Source organism: Natator depressus, chromosome 10 (genome assembly GCF_965152275.1).
Source record: "Natator depressus isolate rNatDep1 chromosome 10, rNatDep2.hap1, whole genome shotgun sequence".
NCBI classification, from domain to species: Eukaryota; Metazoa; Chordata; order Testudines; family Cheloniidae; genus Natator; species Natator depressus.
Window position 1 is genome coordinate 9,400,256 of NC_134243.1, and position 17,242 is coordinate 9,417,497.

General features: G+C 45.2%; 1 protein-coding gene across 3 annotated transcripts in view; it reads left to right on the plus strand.

Moving 5' to 3' along the window:
• The window catches only part of FBXL18 (F-box and leucine rich repeat protein 18), a 37,923-nt gene extending 23,163 nt beyond the window's left edge, over positions 1-14,760 (plus strand). For 2 of the 3 annotated variants that reach the window (XM_074965152.1, XM_074965153.1), the window contains one exon: positions 40-6,604. In XM_074965152.1, coding sequence (XP_074821253.1) covers positions 40-196 — 157 coding nt within the window. In that variant the 3' untranslated portion in view covers positions 197-6,604. Of the gene's footprint in view, positions 1-39; positions 6,605-14,565 lie in introns of those variants that run through there. The other variant, XM_074965154.1, reaches the window with a different exon arrangement.
• The last annotated feature ends 2,482 nt before the right edge of the window (positions 14,761-17,242 follow it).

Here is a 17,242-nt window from a genome sequence, read left to right on the forward strand (position 1 = left end):
TAGCATTTCTCCTTGGCTAATAACTTGTATCTGGTTTAGTTTCCAGGCAGACCGCCCTGCATTAAATGTCATCATTTTCCCTCTACTACATGAGGACTTGACGGAGGTCATCAGAGATGTCCCCATGATGCACTTGGATGAAATTACCTTGTTTAAAAGCAGAGTGGCTGAGGAACCTCCAAACCTGTGGTGGTGATTATGCCATAGCCCATGTAGAACAGTTGGGATGAACGTGCGCAACAGCTTCTTATTGGCCTGGATCCCCCTTCTTGAGCTTATGGCCGCCTTATGGGATGCTGTACAATCACTTTAAATCCGTGCAATTGAAAAGCAAAAGAGCCTGGGCAAACATTGTGGTGGGCAAACAGACCTTGCACAAGAATATACAATATCAAAGCCTTTTGGAACCATATTGGGATTTCCTTGTGGTTAATAATGAATTCCTCTTTTACTTTATATTAGTTAAAGGTAAGAGAAACCAACTTAAAGAATGCTCCCTTTCTTACCCTTCACCCCTTGTTGCCTGTTATATTTCTGTAGGGGTCCTGTGTACTTTTGGTGGTATGCGCTGTTGTTTCCTCAGTGATCATTCTTTGCTTGAGTCTGTTATTAATGGCAAAGTAGGGGGCCTGATTCTGTGTGAGTTAGTGTCCCTCAGTTACAATGGGCACAAAGGTGTATTGCTCAAATGAAATGCATCATAGCTCTTATTATAGATGTGTGTACATAGTTACGCACGTGTGATGAGAAGTATTTCAGGGTATTATCTTTTGAGAGAAGTACCTCAGGTTTGTTCCCCCCACCCCAGTAGCAAATCATGATTGTTAACCTTTCAAGCCCATTGCTACATTCTTCTTGCTGTTAGTGTTTGGGCCGTTTGGCTTGTGGGGAAGAATTCCTCATTTGCGTCTTGAGTTTCCCCTCTAGATTTCACAAACTCCGTGTTACCAAATCTCCAGCCTGAATCCCATCTACCCTAAAAATAATAAATAAATCAGCAGTGGTCTAGAGACGTTAGAACACTGTTCCAACTTTCAGTGTAGGTGGGAGCCTAGTGGACCAGCTCTATCCCTAAATCATGTGGATGAGCACACACTAATTTCAGAGATTATATGGAGCATTTTCAAAGGGTAACTTCATAAGCCTTGCCTGCTCTACTGAATGTCCTTAGGAATTTGTAGTGGGCTGGATCACTTTTCAGAGTGCCTTATTGATCTAGCACTTTCTAAAGTGTCAAATCGCAGTGCCAAAAGCCAAAGTGCACGTATTTAGTACAAACGTTCTGGGTGGTGGTAGGATTTCCCTTGAAGTGGAATATTCCATGGTCAAATGTGGGGCTAATCTTTTCCTTAGAGGTTATCCATTTGAGTCTGAACAGTTTCTATCCAGTGGTATGCTAAACAGCTGTGCTGTGACATCACTGCTTGGGAACTCAGTACTTCTGTGGGTGACATCACAGAATCAGCTAGTCAGTGTTTCCTACAGCAGTGCCATAGTTTCATAAGCAGAGGTTATTGGGAACGGTGTCAAAAACATCCTGGTTTCAAAGGGCGGATTGGATCGCAGAATACATCTTTATGCAGGCTTCAGACACTATTCTCTAGTCCCCTTCCCACTGCTTAAGAATTTCCAGACTTGTTTATCCTGTCTGACACGTTAAATCATGGGCCAGCCTGATGCAACCCATAGGTGTACAAATAGGACATAACTACATGTGTGCTCATTGATGCTTTCTCAGCATTAGCCATTTATTAAGAGTGAGACTGCATATTACCAGATTAATCCATATGAGCACATTTGTACTCTGCTTTGCTTTAGAGCTCACCCTTACCTTTAAGAGCATCAAGTTGTTAATTTTTGCCTTATCTTTCTGTACACTTACTTTTCAGCAGCCCCTTCACTGAGTGGGACTTCCAGATCGAAGCTCTCTTTTCCTTTCCCTTCCCTTCCCACGGGACGGATTGGCTAGCAAGGCTGTGGGAGTGCGAGCTGCTAGTCTTGTAGCTATTAAATAAATAAGCAGATGTGTTTTATGCTTTTACGTGAAGCAGGTGCCCTGTAGCATTTCAGCAGCTTTAGCCAGAGCCCTCACAGCTGGGCCACTGGAGGAGGTGCTCCAGAACTAAACTAGGTTTCCAAAATATCCCTGACTTGTGGGAGGTTTCCATTAAGCATGGGTGGGTCGATAGGTAGCTGTTACCCCTTCACTGGGGTCCTACCTCTGTTTTCTATCTAGTTCTCTCCAGAATCCTGTCTCTCTCTTCCAACCTCTTCTTGTATCTGTGGCTTCGTCGAGCCCTTTTCTTTGTCAGGCTGGGCTCCTTTCTCCCTCACAAATCAGATGTACTTTTTTTTGGCGGGGGGCGGGGCAGGAAAATAAGTTACTGCTTTGTCCAGGTGATGCCACTCTGTGCAGTTGCTGAGTAGATCCCTTCTCCAACACAGATTATGGGGGTTAGGCAATGAGGAGATATTGAAGCATCACTAAAGCTGCATTTCTTTTCCTCCTGAATCCTAGCAACTTCAGCATGGAGCAGAGGGAAAGTTGAGTGGTTACAGGTCTGGAGACAGTCCTCTGCTATTCAGTCCATAATGGGAACTATCCTAGCCAATAAACAACGTCCTCAAGTAGTGCATAGTGTGGTGCCTGAGTGCTATAGGTAAGAACGCTTTTGCACTTGAGCAGGGATTTCTCTTTCTAACAAGCAATGGGGCGCCGTTAAGAAATGGCTCAATGGATTCTAGTCACAAGGAAACTTCCAGCTCCCATTTTCTCCCTGGCGGAAGGATCTGATTTCTGTGATATCTGCTGAAAAAAATCGATTCAGATCCGGCTCTGTTGTTCAAAAAGGTGTGTTCTAGTAGGTCAATGCTTTTCCTAGTCCTTTCTTTTAAAGGCTGTGTCGGTGTGATAAGATATGCTTCATGTGGGTCCCTTCCTTTGTAAAGAGATGCTGTATTCTTTCTTACCTCTAGGTAAAACGGGAGTGGATCCCTTTATCGAGTATGTATACAACCATTATTGTATTGCCTTTGGCATGATGCTTAGACATCTGTATTCACGTGAGCAGCTCTGTGTTCTTAATGTGAACCGTAACGTTCACAATAAGGGCTTGGAAAGGCCAGCCACTCGCACCTCAGATCGTGCTAAAGGGACTGAAAAGAATCCCCATCCCCAAACAGTGGAACCGTGCTCTGCATCCCTACTACAGATCCTCCTGACTGCGAGTGAGAATTTCCACTGCTTCTGCACTCCAGGCAGGAGTCACCAGATGTTAATAATGTGCTTATTTTCTCTAAGTGCTATTTTGGCATCGGTGTTAATTACAATTTATATTCTGCAACGTTTACACTGGGAAAAGAACCCACCCTAATAGTCCCCAATTGGCAGTGCTGGGCTATTAAACGTAGCACCATATGTTCTGAGCAGAGAAGTATAAAGGATTCAAAGCATAGTCAGCATTAAGGTTCCATGTGCAGTTTTTGGGGAGGACTTTTTGTCATCCTTGTTCTCAGTTTTTCTTTGATACAAAATGCCCTTTTTTATTTTCCTCTCCATCCCCTCCACTCCAAAAATCCTTCCCTGCCATCTGTGGAAGTCTGGATGGGACGATCTTCTGACTGACCCCGTTCTCTTGAGCACCCTGAACTACACCAGGTGCGCTTCCCACTGGCTGCCGCAGCTGGCCAGGGAAGGAGCACCAGTTTTTAGATCAGAACTCTGACCGCTCCTCTGGCAGTGGGCTCCAGTGCTAGCAAACACACTGGGCTGGCCAAAAACTCCCGTTCTTTGCACGTATTTGGATGGATGCATTTTGACGCTAACTGGATCGGATGCTAAAGTTAAATTAAGAGTTACAGTCACAGGATCATTGATGCCAAAACCTGTTTAACAAAGTGGCTTTCCATTCCTGCTGCCTGGTGGGTTCTAGGCTTTTTTTAAAGTGGCTTTATTTTTTGGTAAGGAGAAGCTGACTGGACCAAATATCACCTGAGTCGAAAAAAGGCACCTTAAAGAGGATGTAATCCTGTTAGGGTCTCTTCCTCTGCCTTTTGGCAAAGCTCAGTTTGGGCTCTCTTTTGGCACCTTGTTTAAAACCCTCCCACCCACCCACGGTACAGCAACAATACGTCACATCATCAGGTTTCCCGAGTGCAGGGAGTGATGTTAACCTGTCACCGTGCAGCATGGCACATCAGCGGTAAGGAAAGAGATTAAAGAGAATTGAGACAGCTTGATCTGTTGGCTGGAGAATCAGACTGGGAGCTGGTTTTCAGTTTCCTCTCTGCCACTTGCTCATTGTGTGACCTTGGGCAAGTTGTTCAACCTCTCTGTGCCTCAAGTCCCCCATCTGGCTCCCAGCTCACACTAGGCTATTGTAAAGCTCTAAAGTGTTGTCTGTCTTGGAGGACAAACAACTGAGGAGGGGGGAAATGGGATGAATTATAGCAGCTGTCTTGAGTTTGCTTATGTGGCCCAATGTGGAGCAGATCCCTGGTGCAGCCAGCTGCAATCCCAGTATCAATATCCTGATTGTCTCAGGTGACAGAGTTAAAAACACAGAATAAAAAGGGCATTGGGGAGCTTCCCAACAATGGAAACTGCTGTTGAACATATCCATTCCCCTTGAAAGACCACATGAACCATATACTACTAACACTCCCGTTGGCGGTCATCTTCTGTAACTGTCTGTTACTGGACTTATCCTGCTGCTGGCAACGGGCTGCCCCGTGACTGCCAGTGACTATGGGCTAAAAGAATTCTCCATTGCTCTCCTCGTATTGAGAGGAAGGGATGAAAGTCTTGCAGATGAATGCTATTATAGGGCTTGGCAAGAGCCCTCAACTCTTGTTTATCCCAGTGAGAATTGCGGGTGCTCAGCACCTTGTAGGTCCAGCCTTTCACCTTTTGCAGTGGGGTCTCCTCACTTCAGAAACAAAATCCCGATACTTAATTTACCAAAAAATTAATACTCCAGGTCATGCGGTAGTTTGTCTGATCTGCTCATGGGAGACTAAATCCAGCGCTGATCCTGGCTGATGCCATGTACAGCCAAAGCCTTTCACTCTTACCTGGAGGAGAATAAGTCTGTAAAAGGAGCAACGTTTACATGACTTGGCTATTGCAGAGGAAAATCTCTCTCCGTTGCAGGGTCTGTAGGCTGCCTCCCTGTTCGATTACATGCATAGGCAGCCAGGGCTCTCTAGCAGGAGAATCATTTCCATAGAAACCGATTGGGATGTTGTAGAGGGAATAATGATTAATAGTGAAGGGACGTTGCCTCAGGCCTTTTTCATTTTTTCGGGGGCAGCGAGGGACAAACCAGAATGAAGCAGAGCCCAGGTAGGGGGAGATGCAGTCACTAATGAAAAACATCTCTTCCATTAATTTCCAGGGCAGCTCCCCTCTTCTCCCTCCCTCGGCGGCTGCTTTCCAGCTTCCTTTGAATTTTCAAAATGGCTAACCTGGTTAGAAATAATGATAAAAGGATGGATGAGGCCTGGCTATTAACATGGTTGCTGTTAGCAGCAGGATCTCAGCCATAAAACATGAAGCAAGGGAGACATTGACCTTTCTGCTGTTTTGAAATGAATGGAGACATCAATATCTATTGTTTTCAGTGGCATTGACCTCTGACACTCACTTCTCCTTCTCCCTCGGTCTTTTATTTCCCCCTGACACTTGGGGAGAGGGGTCAGTTTGTACCATCTATTGATCCTGATCTTACTTGGTGATAGGGAAATAATTAGAATTGTAAAAGATCTACAATGTACGAGAACTATCTATATATCTATATATAATCTATATATATATATATATATATACACACACACACATACATACATGTGTACATCCCCCCCACCCCACCCCTCATGGAAATTCAAAACTCCTAGATCTGAAAGAAGGCCAATCAATTTAGGTTTAATTACTAAATGTTTTTTATTTTAGCTTTGTAAATGCTCAAGTGTAGCGTTTTATGTTACTGTCATCCGAGTCTGGATGCTTGGTGCCTTGTTTTATTTATTTTTGTAAGTAGCCCCTCTTATGTGAACAACTTCTCCGTACTGAGAATGTGAAATCGGGCATTGCTAATTAGCTGTATGACAATTAAGTAATGTAGCACAAAACCATTAGGACGTCGGATTTGTTTTTGAAGTTTGTCCTTTGAAGTGGAAGCTGCAACTCTGCCCAAGGCTGCTAGGGAAATGTTGTTTTGGTCAGAATTTTATTTGAAAAATGTCAGTGTAAAGTCCCTGTTCTGTTGAATCTCCTGTATTCACTCCTATATAAACAGAGGGTGAAACTTTGTTGTCATAATGTTAAATTAAAAAAAAAAAAGGGACATGTAAGGAACAGTTGGTCTCTAAGTAACACCCACTTTTTTGGTGTAACTGTTACCGAAACCGTTGTTTCAGCTTGCTGTAAGAGAATTGTATTACAATGAGAGTGAAGACGTATGTTACACCAATAACATGAAAGCTAGAGGAGGCAGCCGCTCCCAAAATCAAGATTTAGCCTGTGATGTGCTAAGTGACACCAGGAACCCAAGCAGCCGGTTTGCAAATGACTGACAAACTCAGTTTTAACAGCTCCATCTGTGCACTGGTTTTACACTTGTATTTACAGCTCGCTCTTTGTTCATAATAGTGAACCACATTATCAATGTGCAATTTTTCATGTGCATTTGTGGCATGTAAAAGATTTCAAATAAAGAGTGAAACTGATTTTAAAACAGGTCCAGTTCATTGCCTCCTGCCTTATTGTCTTCAACAACAATGAGAGCGGGGAAAGAAATGTGTTGCTAAGAAGCACACTGTGTTTAAAGTTAACAGAAGCTATATGGTTATGTTTAGGACCACCTTGGTACTAGCTACAGCCAAGCATGTTGTGGGTAGGAATGTTCTAAGCGTTCGGACACAGCTGTGCTAACCCACTTCAGTTTTGACTTGGAACACGCCTACTGTTTGCAGTTAGGGGCTCAGTTATGTATTTAATGGAGACTGATGTTGGCTTGTATTTATATAGCACCTTTCCTCCCTGGATCACAAAGCACTTGACTAAATGAACTAAGCCTCACAATGCTGCCTGAGGTAGGGACTACTCTCCAGTTTACAGATGAGTAAACGGAGGCATACAGAGGTGAAATGACTTGCCCAAGTTCACTCAGTCTATGGCAGAGTCTGGAGTAGAACCAGAGCTCCTGACTCCCAGACCTTTAGTCTTATGGCACAAGCCTGGATTTTCAGAATTACCTATGCAAAAATGCACCTAATCACGGTAACTTTGTGCACAAAATGACCAGTTAAACCTGTAACTGCTAACTGATGTGTGCACTATTGCAGGGAGAACAATGGTGACATCACATGCCCGGTCTTGAAAATCCTCCCCCTTGTGTCTGTCTGGCACCAGGCTGAGACTGTAACTTACATATGAACTTTGCCACCCTAAATTTGAGCCCAGGTTCTCAAGGTAGATTAAGTAATGCATTGCAGCCAGCTAGTCCCCATGCCTTAGCCAAGCTAAATAATGTGAACTTTCAGAGACCTATGTGCTTGTTACCATAGCTGGAGGGGAGAACCTCTTTGAAAAGATCTGCTTATTAATGTAGTGCCCCAGCAAGCATCCTCACCAGTACAGGAAGGAGCTGACTAATCTGACTGCAGCAAAATGTGACCCAGGGGGTATTAGGAGTCAATTTGTGTAGCTGAGTGAAATTACGCCATCTTTATTTCAGAGACTCATTTGACCTGAGATCATTGCAGTAACGGAGTGAGAGAGAAGGGAATCTAAAATTTAGTAAATAAAACCAGGAAATACAATGAAATGGTGAAAGCATTAAAAATAATCAACTGTCTGAATTGCGACTAATCAAACCTTTTTCTGTGACCTCCCAACTGGATGAGGATTAACCTGGATCAGCACCTATGGGTCCATAACCTCTTTGCCACCTCAGATAGAATCCTGATGTCTGGTTTCATGAGGAGCCTGTGTAGGTTGTTGATGGTGTATGTTTGTGCCATCAACTGTCTAAGGCTGATGGAGGGGTATTTTTGGAGTTCTGTACCAAGTCCTCCTCATACATAGTAACAGCTGGAGTGGCGGCAGCCTCTGTCTACAGTAGAACAAATAGGCTCTAACCATGGTGGTAAAAATTCTTGCATCCTCTCTGTACTACAGCTTCCATCATTGTTTCTCCATTAATGACCTACGGCTATGCAGTTTGCTAGAGCAGATGTCTGAGGCCTGGTCCACAATCAGAGTTGTGCCTGTTTCACTAAAGGTGTGATTTTTAAATTTGAAAATGATGTAGCTACATGTTTGCACATGCTTAAATCATTGAAATTAAGTGACTTGCTAGCATGAGAGAGGCCCAGCTGGGAGCAGAAGTGTATCTGGCTTACTTGAATTTAAATGTTCCGGGGCAAGCTAAACTGAAACATAACCCAGTGTGGACACTTGTTTAAAACTGGTATTTCACCAGTTTAACTAAACCGATGTAAATTTGTGTGTAAACAAGCTCATAGAATATTGAGCATCTTGCATCTGGTGGAATAGCACTAGGGAGTGACACAGGCAAGTCTCCTGAAAATGGCTCATGGTTTCAGTGACCTTTTTCATAGAATCTAAGGACAAAAGGAACATGTGATAATTTAGTCTGACCTCCTGCATAACACCGGCCATAGAACTTCCCCAAAATAACTTGCTTGAACTAGAGCATATCTTTTCCTTTGCTGCTTTGGCAGGTTTGACCTAAGGTGCAACCCGTGAGGAGCCTCCTCTACATTTCACTCACAAATGCTTAAGTTATGGTTTTGTTTTATCATTCCAATAACTGTTATCTAAATGTGCTTTTAGGGGAGAGGAAAGAGATAAGAGAGGAGGAGGCTGAGGAAGGAATGTGCTGTCTGAGTCTATTATAGAATGCCAAATGTTATTGCTGAGGTTTGCTGCATTGTTTCAGCATTAATAATCTGAGAGGAGGAATTGGGGAAAAATGACAAACGTTTTAGCCTGCAACTCTAGCATCAGATGTATTGGCAGATGAGGGGGGAGTCCCACTAGGATGGAATGTAAAGGAAACATATGCCTAGAGACAACTAGCCTTCAAATCTTTTACTGGTAATAGTGCCTTTCAGCAGACTATCTAGGAGTGCTTTACCAAGATGGCAAAAAGAAAAGGAGTACTTGTGGCACCTTAGAGACTAACAAATTTATTTGAGCATAAGCTATTCCTCCCCCCCCCCCCCCCGACGTTCTTGTCAACTGCTGGCTGGAAATGGCCCACCTTGATTATCACTACAAAAGATTCCCCCCCCCCCCCCGCTCTCCTGCTGATAATAGCTCACCTTACCTGATCACTCTCCTTACAGTGTGTATGGTAACACCCATTGTTTCATGTTCTCTGTGTATATAAATCTCCCCCCTGTATTTTCCGCTGATGCCATCCGATGAAGTGAGCTGTAGCTCATGAAAGCTTATGCTCAAATAAATTTGTTAGTCTCTAAGGTGCCACAAGTCCTCCTTTTCTTTTTGTGGCTATAGACTAACACGGCTGCTACTCTGTAACCTGTTACCAAGATGGGGTGGTATTCCCATTTTCCAGATAGAGAAACATGCACAGAAATTAAGGGACTTGCCTAGTATGAGAGAGGCCCACCTGGGAGCTGAACTGTTCTAACCTTTGACTATCTTTCCACTCTATCCAGTCACTTCTGTGCTACTAAGTTTCTTAGCCGTCCCGTAACTTGGGCAAGGGAGATAAAGAGGCTCTGCAGCTACTTTTGGAGAAGAGGGGAACGTGGTAGTTGTATAACAGCCCTCATCAATCATCCAGCTGTTTAGGACACGGAATAATATTCCGGAAGGCTACCGATTCACCCCTTGAGTCTGATGCCAAGTGAAGGCCGGGTGAAAGGTGAACTCTGCACTAGATTCCAGCACTAGGTAAAGATCATCCTGTAACTGGTTCACTGCCCACCTATCCGCCCTAAGAAGCGTGTCAAAGAAAGCTCCCTTTGCGAATGATAGAGAAGGAATGTGTGAGTCTCTAGGTACAGCTACTCGGAGTGAAGCCTCCAAGATCTCTCATCGCTCTCCAAATGAAGTAGCAGGAGGACAGGTTGGTATGTTGCAAGCTGTAGGGTAGAGTGGGAGAAGATGGTTGTGCCTCTTTCATAAAATTTCCAGACAGGAAAAGTTGTTGTGCCTGCCAGGCAGGGGCTCACCTTAATTATTATTATTTTTTTTTTAAATAATCTGAGGCTGATGTGCCTCTGCCCATTCAGATTAACAGCAGCCTGTCCGCATGCTCCTCCCCCACCCCTCCACTTTTCTTTGTAATCACTCCTTTGTGTGAAGTGTAAACATTTCCAGATGTGGAGGTCTGTCTTGTTTGTTCGGTCTCACTGGACTGGGACCATTGGTTGGCTCAGAAATAGGCACTGTCCCTAGCAAGATGATAGATTAGGGCCAGCATTCTCAGGCCAAGGGAAAGTCAGGGTGTCAGGCGCAAGGAATGGGCCTGCACAAATATTTACTGACAGAGCTTTGTTTGGAAGGAGACCTGAACATTCAGAAAGTCATCTGCGGACAAGATAATGAATCTAAGTATCGAAAAGAAATCACCTGGCAATGAAAGCAGCCTGGACTATGCACAAAGAAACTCAGCTTCTTATCAATGGCTGTGCAAGGTAGGGAACAATCCCTCATGGGTGAGAAGATGGAGGAGATGAACTAAATCTCTTCCATCCCTGTCTTCCGTGAGATCATCTCCCTGTCTCCATACTGTTGAATTGGCTTCTCGTGTTGTCATGCACTCTGAGAAACAGACCTGCTCTCTCAAGAGTGCAGTGAGGCTGTGGGGCTTGCATTGATGCAGGGAATGGGTCCTGTAGACTGGGTGTGTTACCTTCCTGTTGTTTCAATTTGTGTAGCCCTGGTTACCCACCATGGCAGATTCAAAACAGGTTTTCAAACAGAAAATTAAGGAGGCAACAAAACTAGAATTTAGAACTACTGAAACAAATGTCTTGCATCTTGGCTTGAAGACTGGAAGACATGGGCTCTGGTGGACCCTCAAAGACAGTGAATTTCTAAGACAGGATTCTTTGGCTAAGAGCGCCCATATTTGATAGTTCAATGGTTCCCAAACTGGGGCTCACAATCCCAAATGAGGTCACACCACCAGCACATGGGGTCATGGCAATCCTTAGTGTGCGGAGGACACCATTTTGCTCCGCACACCACGACCTTGCATGTACAATGTGTGTGAGGTCACAATGCAGGGAGGATGCCATTTTGCTCTACAACATGGGGTCCTCCGCACAGTATGACCTCGCATGCACCATATGTATGAGGTCACACAGTGCGGAGGGTGCAATTTGGCTCTTCTAAATGGCATACTCCGTGCTAGCTGGAGTCCCCGCAGGAAATACTTCATTTAAATGGGCTGGTGCAGGTAAAAGTTTTGGGACTCCCTGCCATAGATGGAGGTCAGTGCAATCAGTGGAGTTACACCAGGGCTGAATTTGACCCAAGATGTTTAAACGAGGAACCTCCTCTTAATAAATTAGAGAATTGGTCTGAAATCATCAAGATGAAACTCAATAAAGATGGAAAAAAATCAAATGTACAAACAAACTGGGGAATAACTGGCTGGGCAGCAGTACTGCAGACAAGGATCTGGAAGTCAGAGTGGATCCCAAACTGAATGAGTTAAACCATGATCTAGGAGGAAAGGCTGAAAAAATATTGAGCACGTTTAGTCTACTGAAGAGAAGGCTCAGGGGGACGTAAGTCTTCAAATATGTAAAAGGTTGTTATAAAGAGGACAGTGATCAATTGTTCTCCGTGTCCACTGAGGGCAGGATAAGAAACAATCGGCTTAGTTTGCAGCAAGGGAGTTTTAGATTAGATATTAGGAAAAAGAATTCTAGCTCTCAGGATAGTTGAGCGCCAGAACAGATTACCTGGGGAGGTTGTGGCATTGGAGGTTTTTACGAACGGGTTAGCCAAACACTTGTGCATTTGTCAATCTCTGTCTGCCTCAGTTCTGCATCTGTAAAATGGGGCTAATGAACATAACATAACGGCCATACGGGGTCAGACCAAAGGTCCATCTAGCCCAGTATCCTGTCTTCCGACAGTGCCCGATGCTAGGTGCCCCAGAGGGAATGAACAGAGCAGGTAATCATCAAGTGATCCGTCCCCTGTCGCCCATTCCCAGCTTCTGGCAAACAGAGGCTAGGGACACCATCCCTGCCCATCCTGGCTAATAGCCACTGGTGGACCTATCCTCCATGCATTTATCTAGTTCTTTTTTGAACCCTGTTATAGTCTTGGCTTTCAACATCCTCTGGCAAGGAGTTCTACAGGTTGACTGCATTGTGTGAAAAAATACTTCCTTCTGTTTGTTTTAAACCTGCTGTCTACTAATTTCATTTGGTGGCCCCTAGTTCTTATGTTATGAGAAGGAGGAGTAAATAACACTTCCTGTAGTGGTGTGGCGCCTCACCCCTGCGGCGCCTCCTGCTGGTCGTCTGGGAATTAACTCATTTTCCAGCCTCCGGAGCACCCTCTGCAGGCCTGTGTCCTGCTTGCCCCCGTGTCCCTTCCAGACCCTGGTGCCCCGTTTACCCAGGGTGCTGCCCCCTGGCAGTACCCCCAAATATCTGGGTCTCCCCTCCCCAGGGTATCCCCCAATCCTCTACGCCCACCTCTCCTCAGTCTATGGCCACTGCCAGTCATCACCTAGCCCCCATTTCCTGGGGCCGACTTCAGTGTAAGGACCACTCATCACAGGCAAGGGGGGTTTGGACCTGCTGCCTCTGCCTACGTTTGGCTGCCCCCTGCAACCCCAGTACCTATTTGGCCTTACTCTAGGCCTCCAGCCTGTGGGGTTTCCAGGCCGGAGCTCCTCTGGCCTTCCCCCAGCCCTGCTCCACCCCGGTACGCTCCCCAGCAGCCAGGCCCGTCTCGCTCCATGGCTAGAGGAGACTCTGTCTGAGCATCTGGCTCACAGCCCTTTGATAAGGGCCAGCTGTGGTCTGTTTGGGGCGTGGCCCCAGCTGTGCCTACTTCCCCAATCAGCCTGGGAGCTACTTGCCCCCAGGCACAGCCCTCTCCTGGGCTGTTTTAAGCCCCTCAGGGCCGGAGCGGGTGACCACCCACCCCGCTACACTTCCTTATTTACTTTCTCCGCACCAGTCATGATTTTATCATATCTCCCCTTAGTTGTCTCTTTCCAAGCTGAAAAGTCCCAGTCTTATTAATCTCTCCTCATATGGCAGCTGTTCTATACCCCTAATCATTTTAGTTGCCCTTTTCTGAACCTTTTCCAAGTCCAATATATCTTTTTTTGAGATGGGGCGATCACATCTGCACGCAGTATTCAAGAAGTGGGCATACCATGGACTTCTATAGAGGCAATATGATATTTTCTATCATATTCTCTATCCCTTTCTTCATTATGCCCAACATTCTGTTTGCTTTTTTGATGACTGCTGCACATTGCGTGGATGTTTTCAGAGAACTATCCACAATGACTTCAAGATTTCTCTCTTGAGTAGTAACAGCTAATTTAGATCCCATCATTTTATATGTATAGTTGGGATTATGTTTTCCAATGTGCATTACTTTGCATTTATCAACAATGATGCTGCCTTTTTTGCCACTCTTTGTCTGTCTTGTCTATTTAGATTGTAAGTTCTTTGAGGCAGGGACTGTGTCCTACTATGCATATGTGTTAGCATCTGAAGAGGAGATATTGGTTAGGATCTTTAGGTGCTATGGTGGTTTTATGCAGATTAACATAGAGTTCACACAGGTTGTGTGAACTCTGTTATTCTTTTCCAATGCTATTCTTTGTACTATCTTCATGCTGTTACACAGGCAGCATGAAGATAGTACAAAGAATAGCATTGGAAAAGAATGCAAAGGGCTCAGGTGGGCAGGAGACATGGGAGGAGCTGGCTGGGAGGAAGTAGGAAGAATTGGATGCAGAGATGTAGACAACACAGAGCCCTGCAGAGCCTGACTTGGATACTGAGGGAGAGGGGAAGCCTGTGAAGGGCTCTGAAGAGGAGAGTGATGTGCTCCCAGCATCAGGAATGGGAGACTGTTTCAACAACTGCAGTTTAGGTAGGTTGGAAGAGGATGAAATGGGATGAATGGGGGGAGGCCAGAGAGGAGCAGGAGAAGGTGGTTGTCGTGGTTGGCACAAGCAATGGCCAAAGCGTGAAAAGGGTTTTAGTAGTAGAATTAGAAGGACAGCAACCTTGCTCTCAGTAGTCCCATGCTCCCCCACCCCCGATCTCCTACCACACATCCACTCCCCACCTTTGGCTGAAAAATGAAGATCCTACTGGAGATTTTGACTATCTGCCTGCAGTGCTGTACTTGGCTATCTTCATGCCATATCCTTTTGGCTCTTCCTATTCATCCATTGGATGGACTCAATCCCTAGCCTCCAGGGACACTAGTGACCTGAGATCAAAAGGCCAGGTGCAAAGTGCTCTGACAATTATCATTCCATACCCTGTTTCATGCTGGTTTTCTTGTTCCAGTGGCCTCCAGTTCCTGTTTTGTTTGCTTTCCGGGTAAAGCCTGAAACGAGGAAGGCAGGCCAATGCCCTGAAGATGCGGGATAGGAAGATGAGATTGATCGCGCAAGCACAGAACTTATTAATGGATGGAGACGTATTTCCCTTTGGACAAACAAGGCTCTCAGCAGCACTTCCCAGAAACCCCATTATCACAGAACCAGCACTACTTTCCCCTAAATATATAAGAATTAAAATATATAAAAAAACCCTTTTGCTGTCTGCAGAACAAATACCTTGAAAATGCTAAAGGACATAAAGGGCATTCATGAAAGGGCTGGATGGTTGTTATTGCAGCAGGGGGAAAAACATTATTTCACTGTGCAGATAAAAGGAAACGGAAAAGCGGCATATTTATAGCCAGGGAGCCTGGATTCCTTGTTAAGCCACTGTTATCAAATTAATGTCAAAATGCATCAAACAGGCACGAGTGTTCTGGGCTCCTTATGCAAAGTGCTTGCAAATTGGTTACAAATACATTTGTTTACAGGGTACGAAGCAGGAGCTCACTAATTAGTCATTGTACCAATTTTTTTTGGCAGTTACACAAATAAGCTGTTTTGAAGTATAAATATAAGAGATTTTATGGCCCTCTTTTTTTTTTTTTTTTAACCAAAAAAAAAATTTTTTTTTTTTTTTTTGAGGGTTTTAAAGTGAGCTGTGTGGTGCCAGGTATCCTAGGGTATGTAGTGCTGGCAATCCGTGAATTGGAAATCAGGGGACTGTTTTGAAGTACTGTAAACTGGCTAAATGTCTGACACTGTGTTTCAATGAATAAGGATGGTATTTGAAGAGGGAGATGGCTTGGCCTCTGGCATAGCTCCAGCTTTGTGTCTGGGCCTCTTGCGGGTCCCTGTTCCTCAATTAGGGGATGGGAGATTCTGTGCTGGAACGTACAGGAGTTGTCAGAGTTACAGCAGGGATAGACTTGGCCCATTATGTCCATAAGTGTCGAGGTCACTTTCTCGCCTCTGCTGCTACATGATGTGCTGTGTAGCCACAGGCAGCAGGTCGCAGCAAATGGGAGGTGATGCAGGGCTCAGGGGCAAAGACGTGACCTTGCACGTCATGGCAGATATTTTCAAAATACACATTCAGAAGTGGCAGGTGCCATAATGTCCTGGCGTTTGTGATGCTGCAGCCTGATCTTCCATCACACCACACACTTGCTCAGGCCTACCCTTCAGCATGGGGCATGCAGCATGCGTGCACGCCACCCTGGAGCCATCTCTGCTTCCACTCAGCTGAAGAGAGAGACCTTTGCTCTGGTAACTGAAGTCATTTCATCGGCTGGGCGTAGCCATAAGAAAACCAAGGACCACCATTCACCACGGATCAGTTAAGGCCCCTGTAATGTGGCCTAGGGGTAAGGCACAAGGCTGGGTGGCAGGAGATCTGGGTTTTCTTCTGAGCTCTGCCCATGACCAGCTTGGTGATCTTAGGTAAGTCACCTCTGTTGGCGCATCTGTAAAATGGAAATAATACTTGGAAGCAAAGAGCTTCAAATGGCATCTGTGACATAAGCACAGTATGTTTTGTTTTTAGCTTCATGTATACAGTGTGAATGAAGGATCAGTCTTCACTGCCAAAGGGCCATTCTTTAGCTTCAGGTACCCCTAGGATAGCCATAAGAATACCATATTAATGTAAATGGTCACTGTGACCTCTTTTTATAAGGAATAAGGCCTGGCATAACCACCCTGGAGTCTAGCTAGAACCTAATTAGCTAGACACTGACTGTGCCACCTTTAAATAGGAAACATCGTAGGAGAGATTGCCTAGCTTATATGGATCGGAATAGGCAGTGCTTAACTTGTAATGAAAAAGGTGCCAGGGCTCCAGCTGTTTAGCTGGAGAGTGGCGGTTGCAGGCCAGGTGCCCAGCTCTAAAGGCGGAGCCACTGCCAACAGCAGCACAGAAGTAAGGGTGGCATGGGAGGATGTATTGCCACCCTTACCTCTGCGCTGCTGGCCTTGAGCCCAGAGATGCCAGGGCTATGAACTGCCAACCCTAATGGTGCCGGGGCAAGAATTATGCACTGGAAATGGAAGTTTATCCTGGTCAGCCAATTCAGGGTGGGGAAGCTGGGCCAGTTTAGGAAAGAATAAGGCTAAAAATTTTAGGGGTAATTTTAGGATAGAATGAGCCTAAAAATCCATCTTTATTCATCCCACACACCAGCACCATAGCCCCCGGACATGGGGGAGAGTCTAAATGAAACCAACCTCCTGGCCAGGGAGAATATAGCTGAAGGCTTTTCAATTTTATAGGAAAGAGAGAAGGAAAGGCTAAATATTGCCTCTTTACAAACCAAAGCCTCAGGATCTCCACTGGAAGGAATGTTAATAGCTCTGCGGTATATTCTCCCTTTGTATCATTTCTGGTAAATTGCCCTTCAGGCTGAAATAGCCTCCCTGACAGCGCTGGCCTCTGTGGCACTGGGCCAGGCAGGACCTCCACTACCTGAGACGCTGGGAACATTTGAGTTTAATGCCGTCGTAAAACACTGCTGTGGTTTCCATTCCCTGCAGTAGCCAGGCAGGAAGGCCAATTTCGGCCCTGCTTTCGCACAGAAAGGCATGAGTTTTCTCCACAGCAGAGTCTACGTAGCATGGACAGGTGTAGCATGCACAGATGGGGC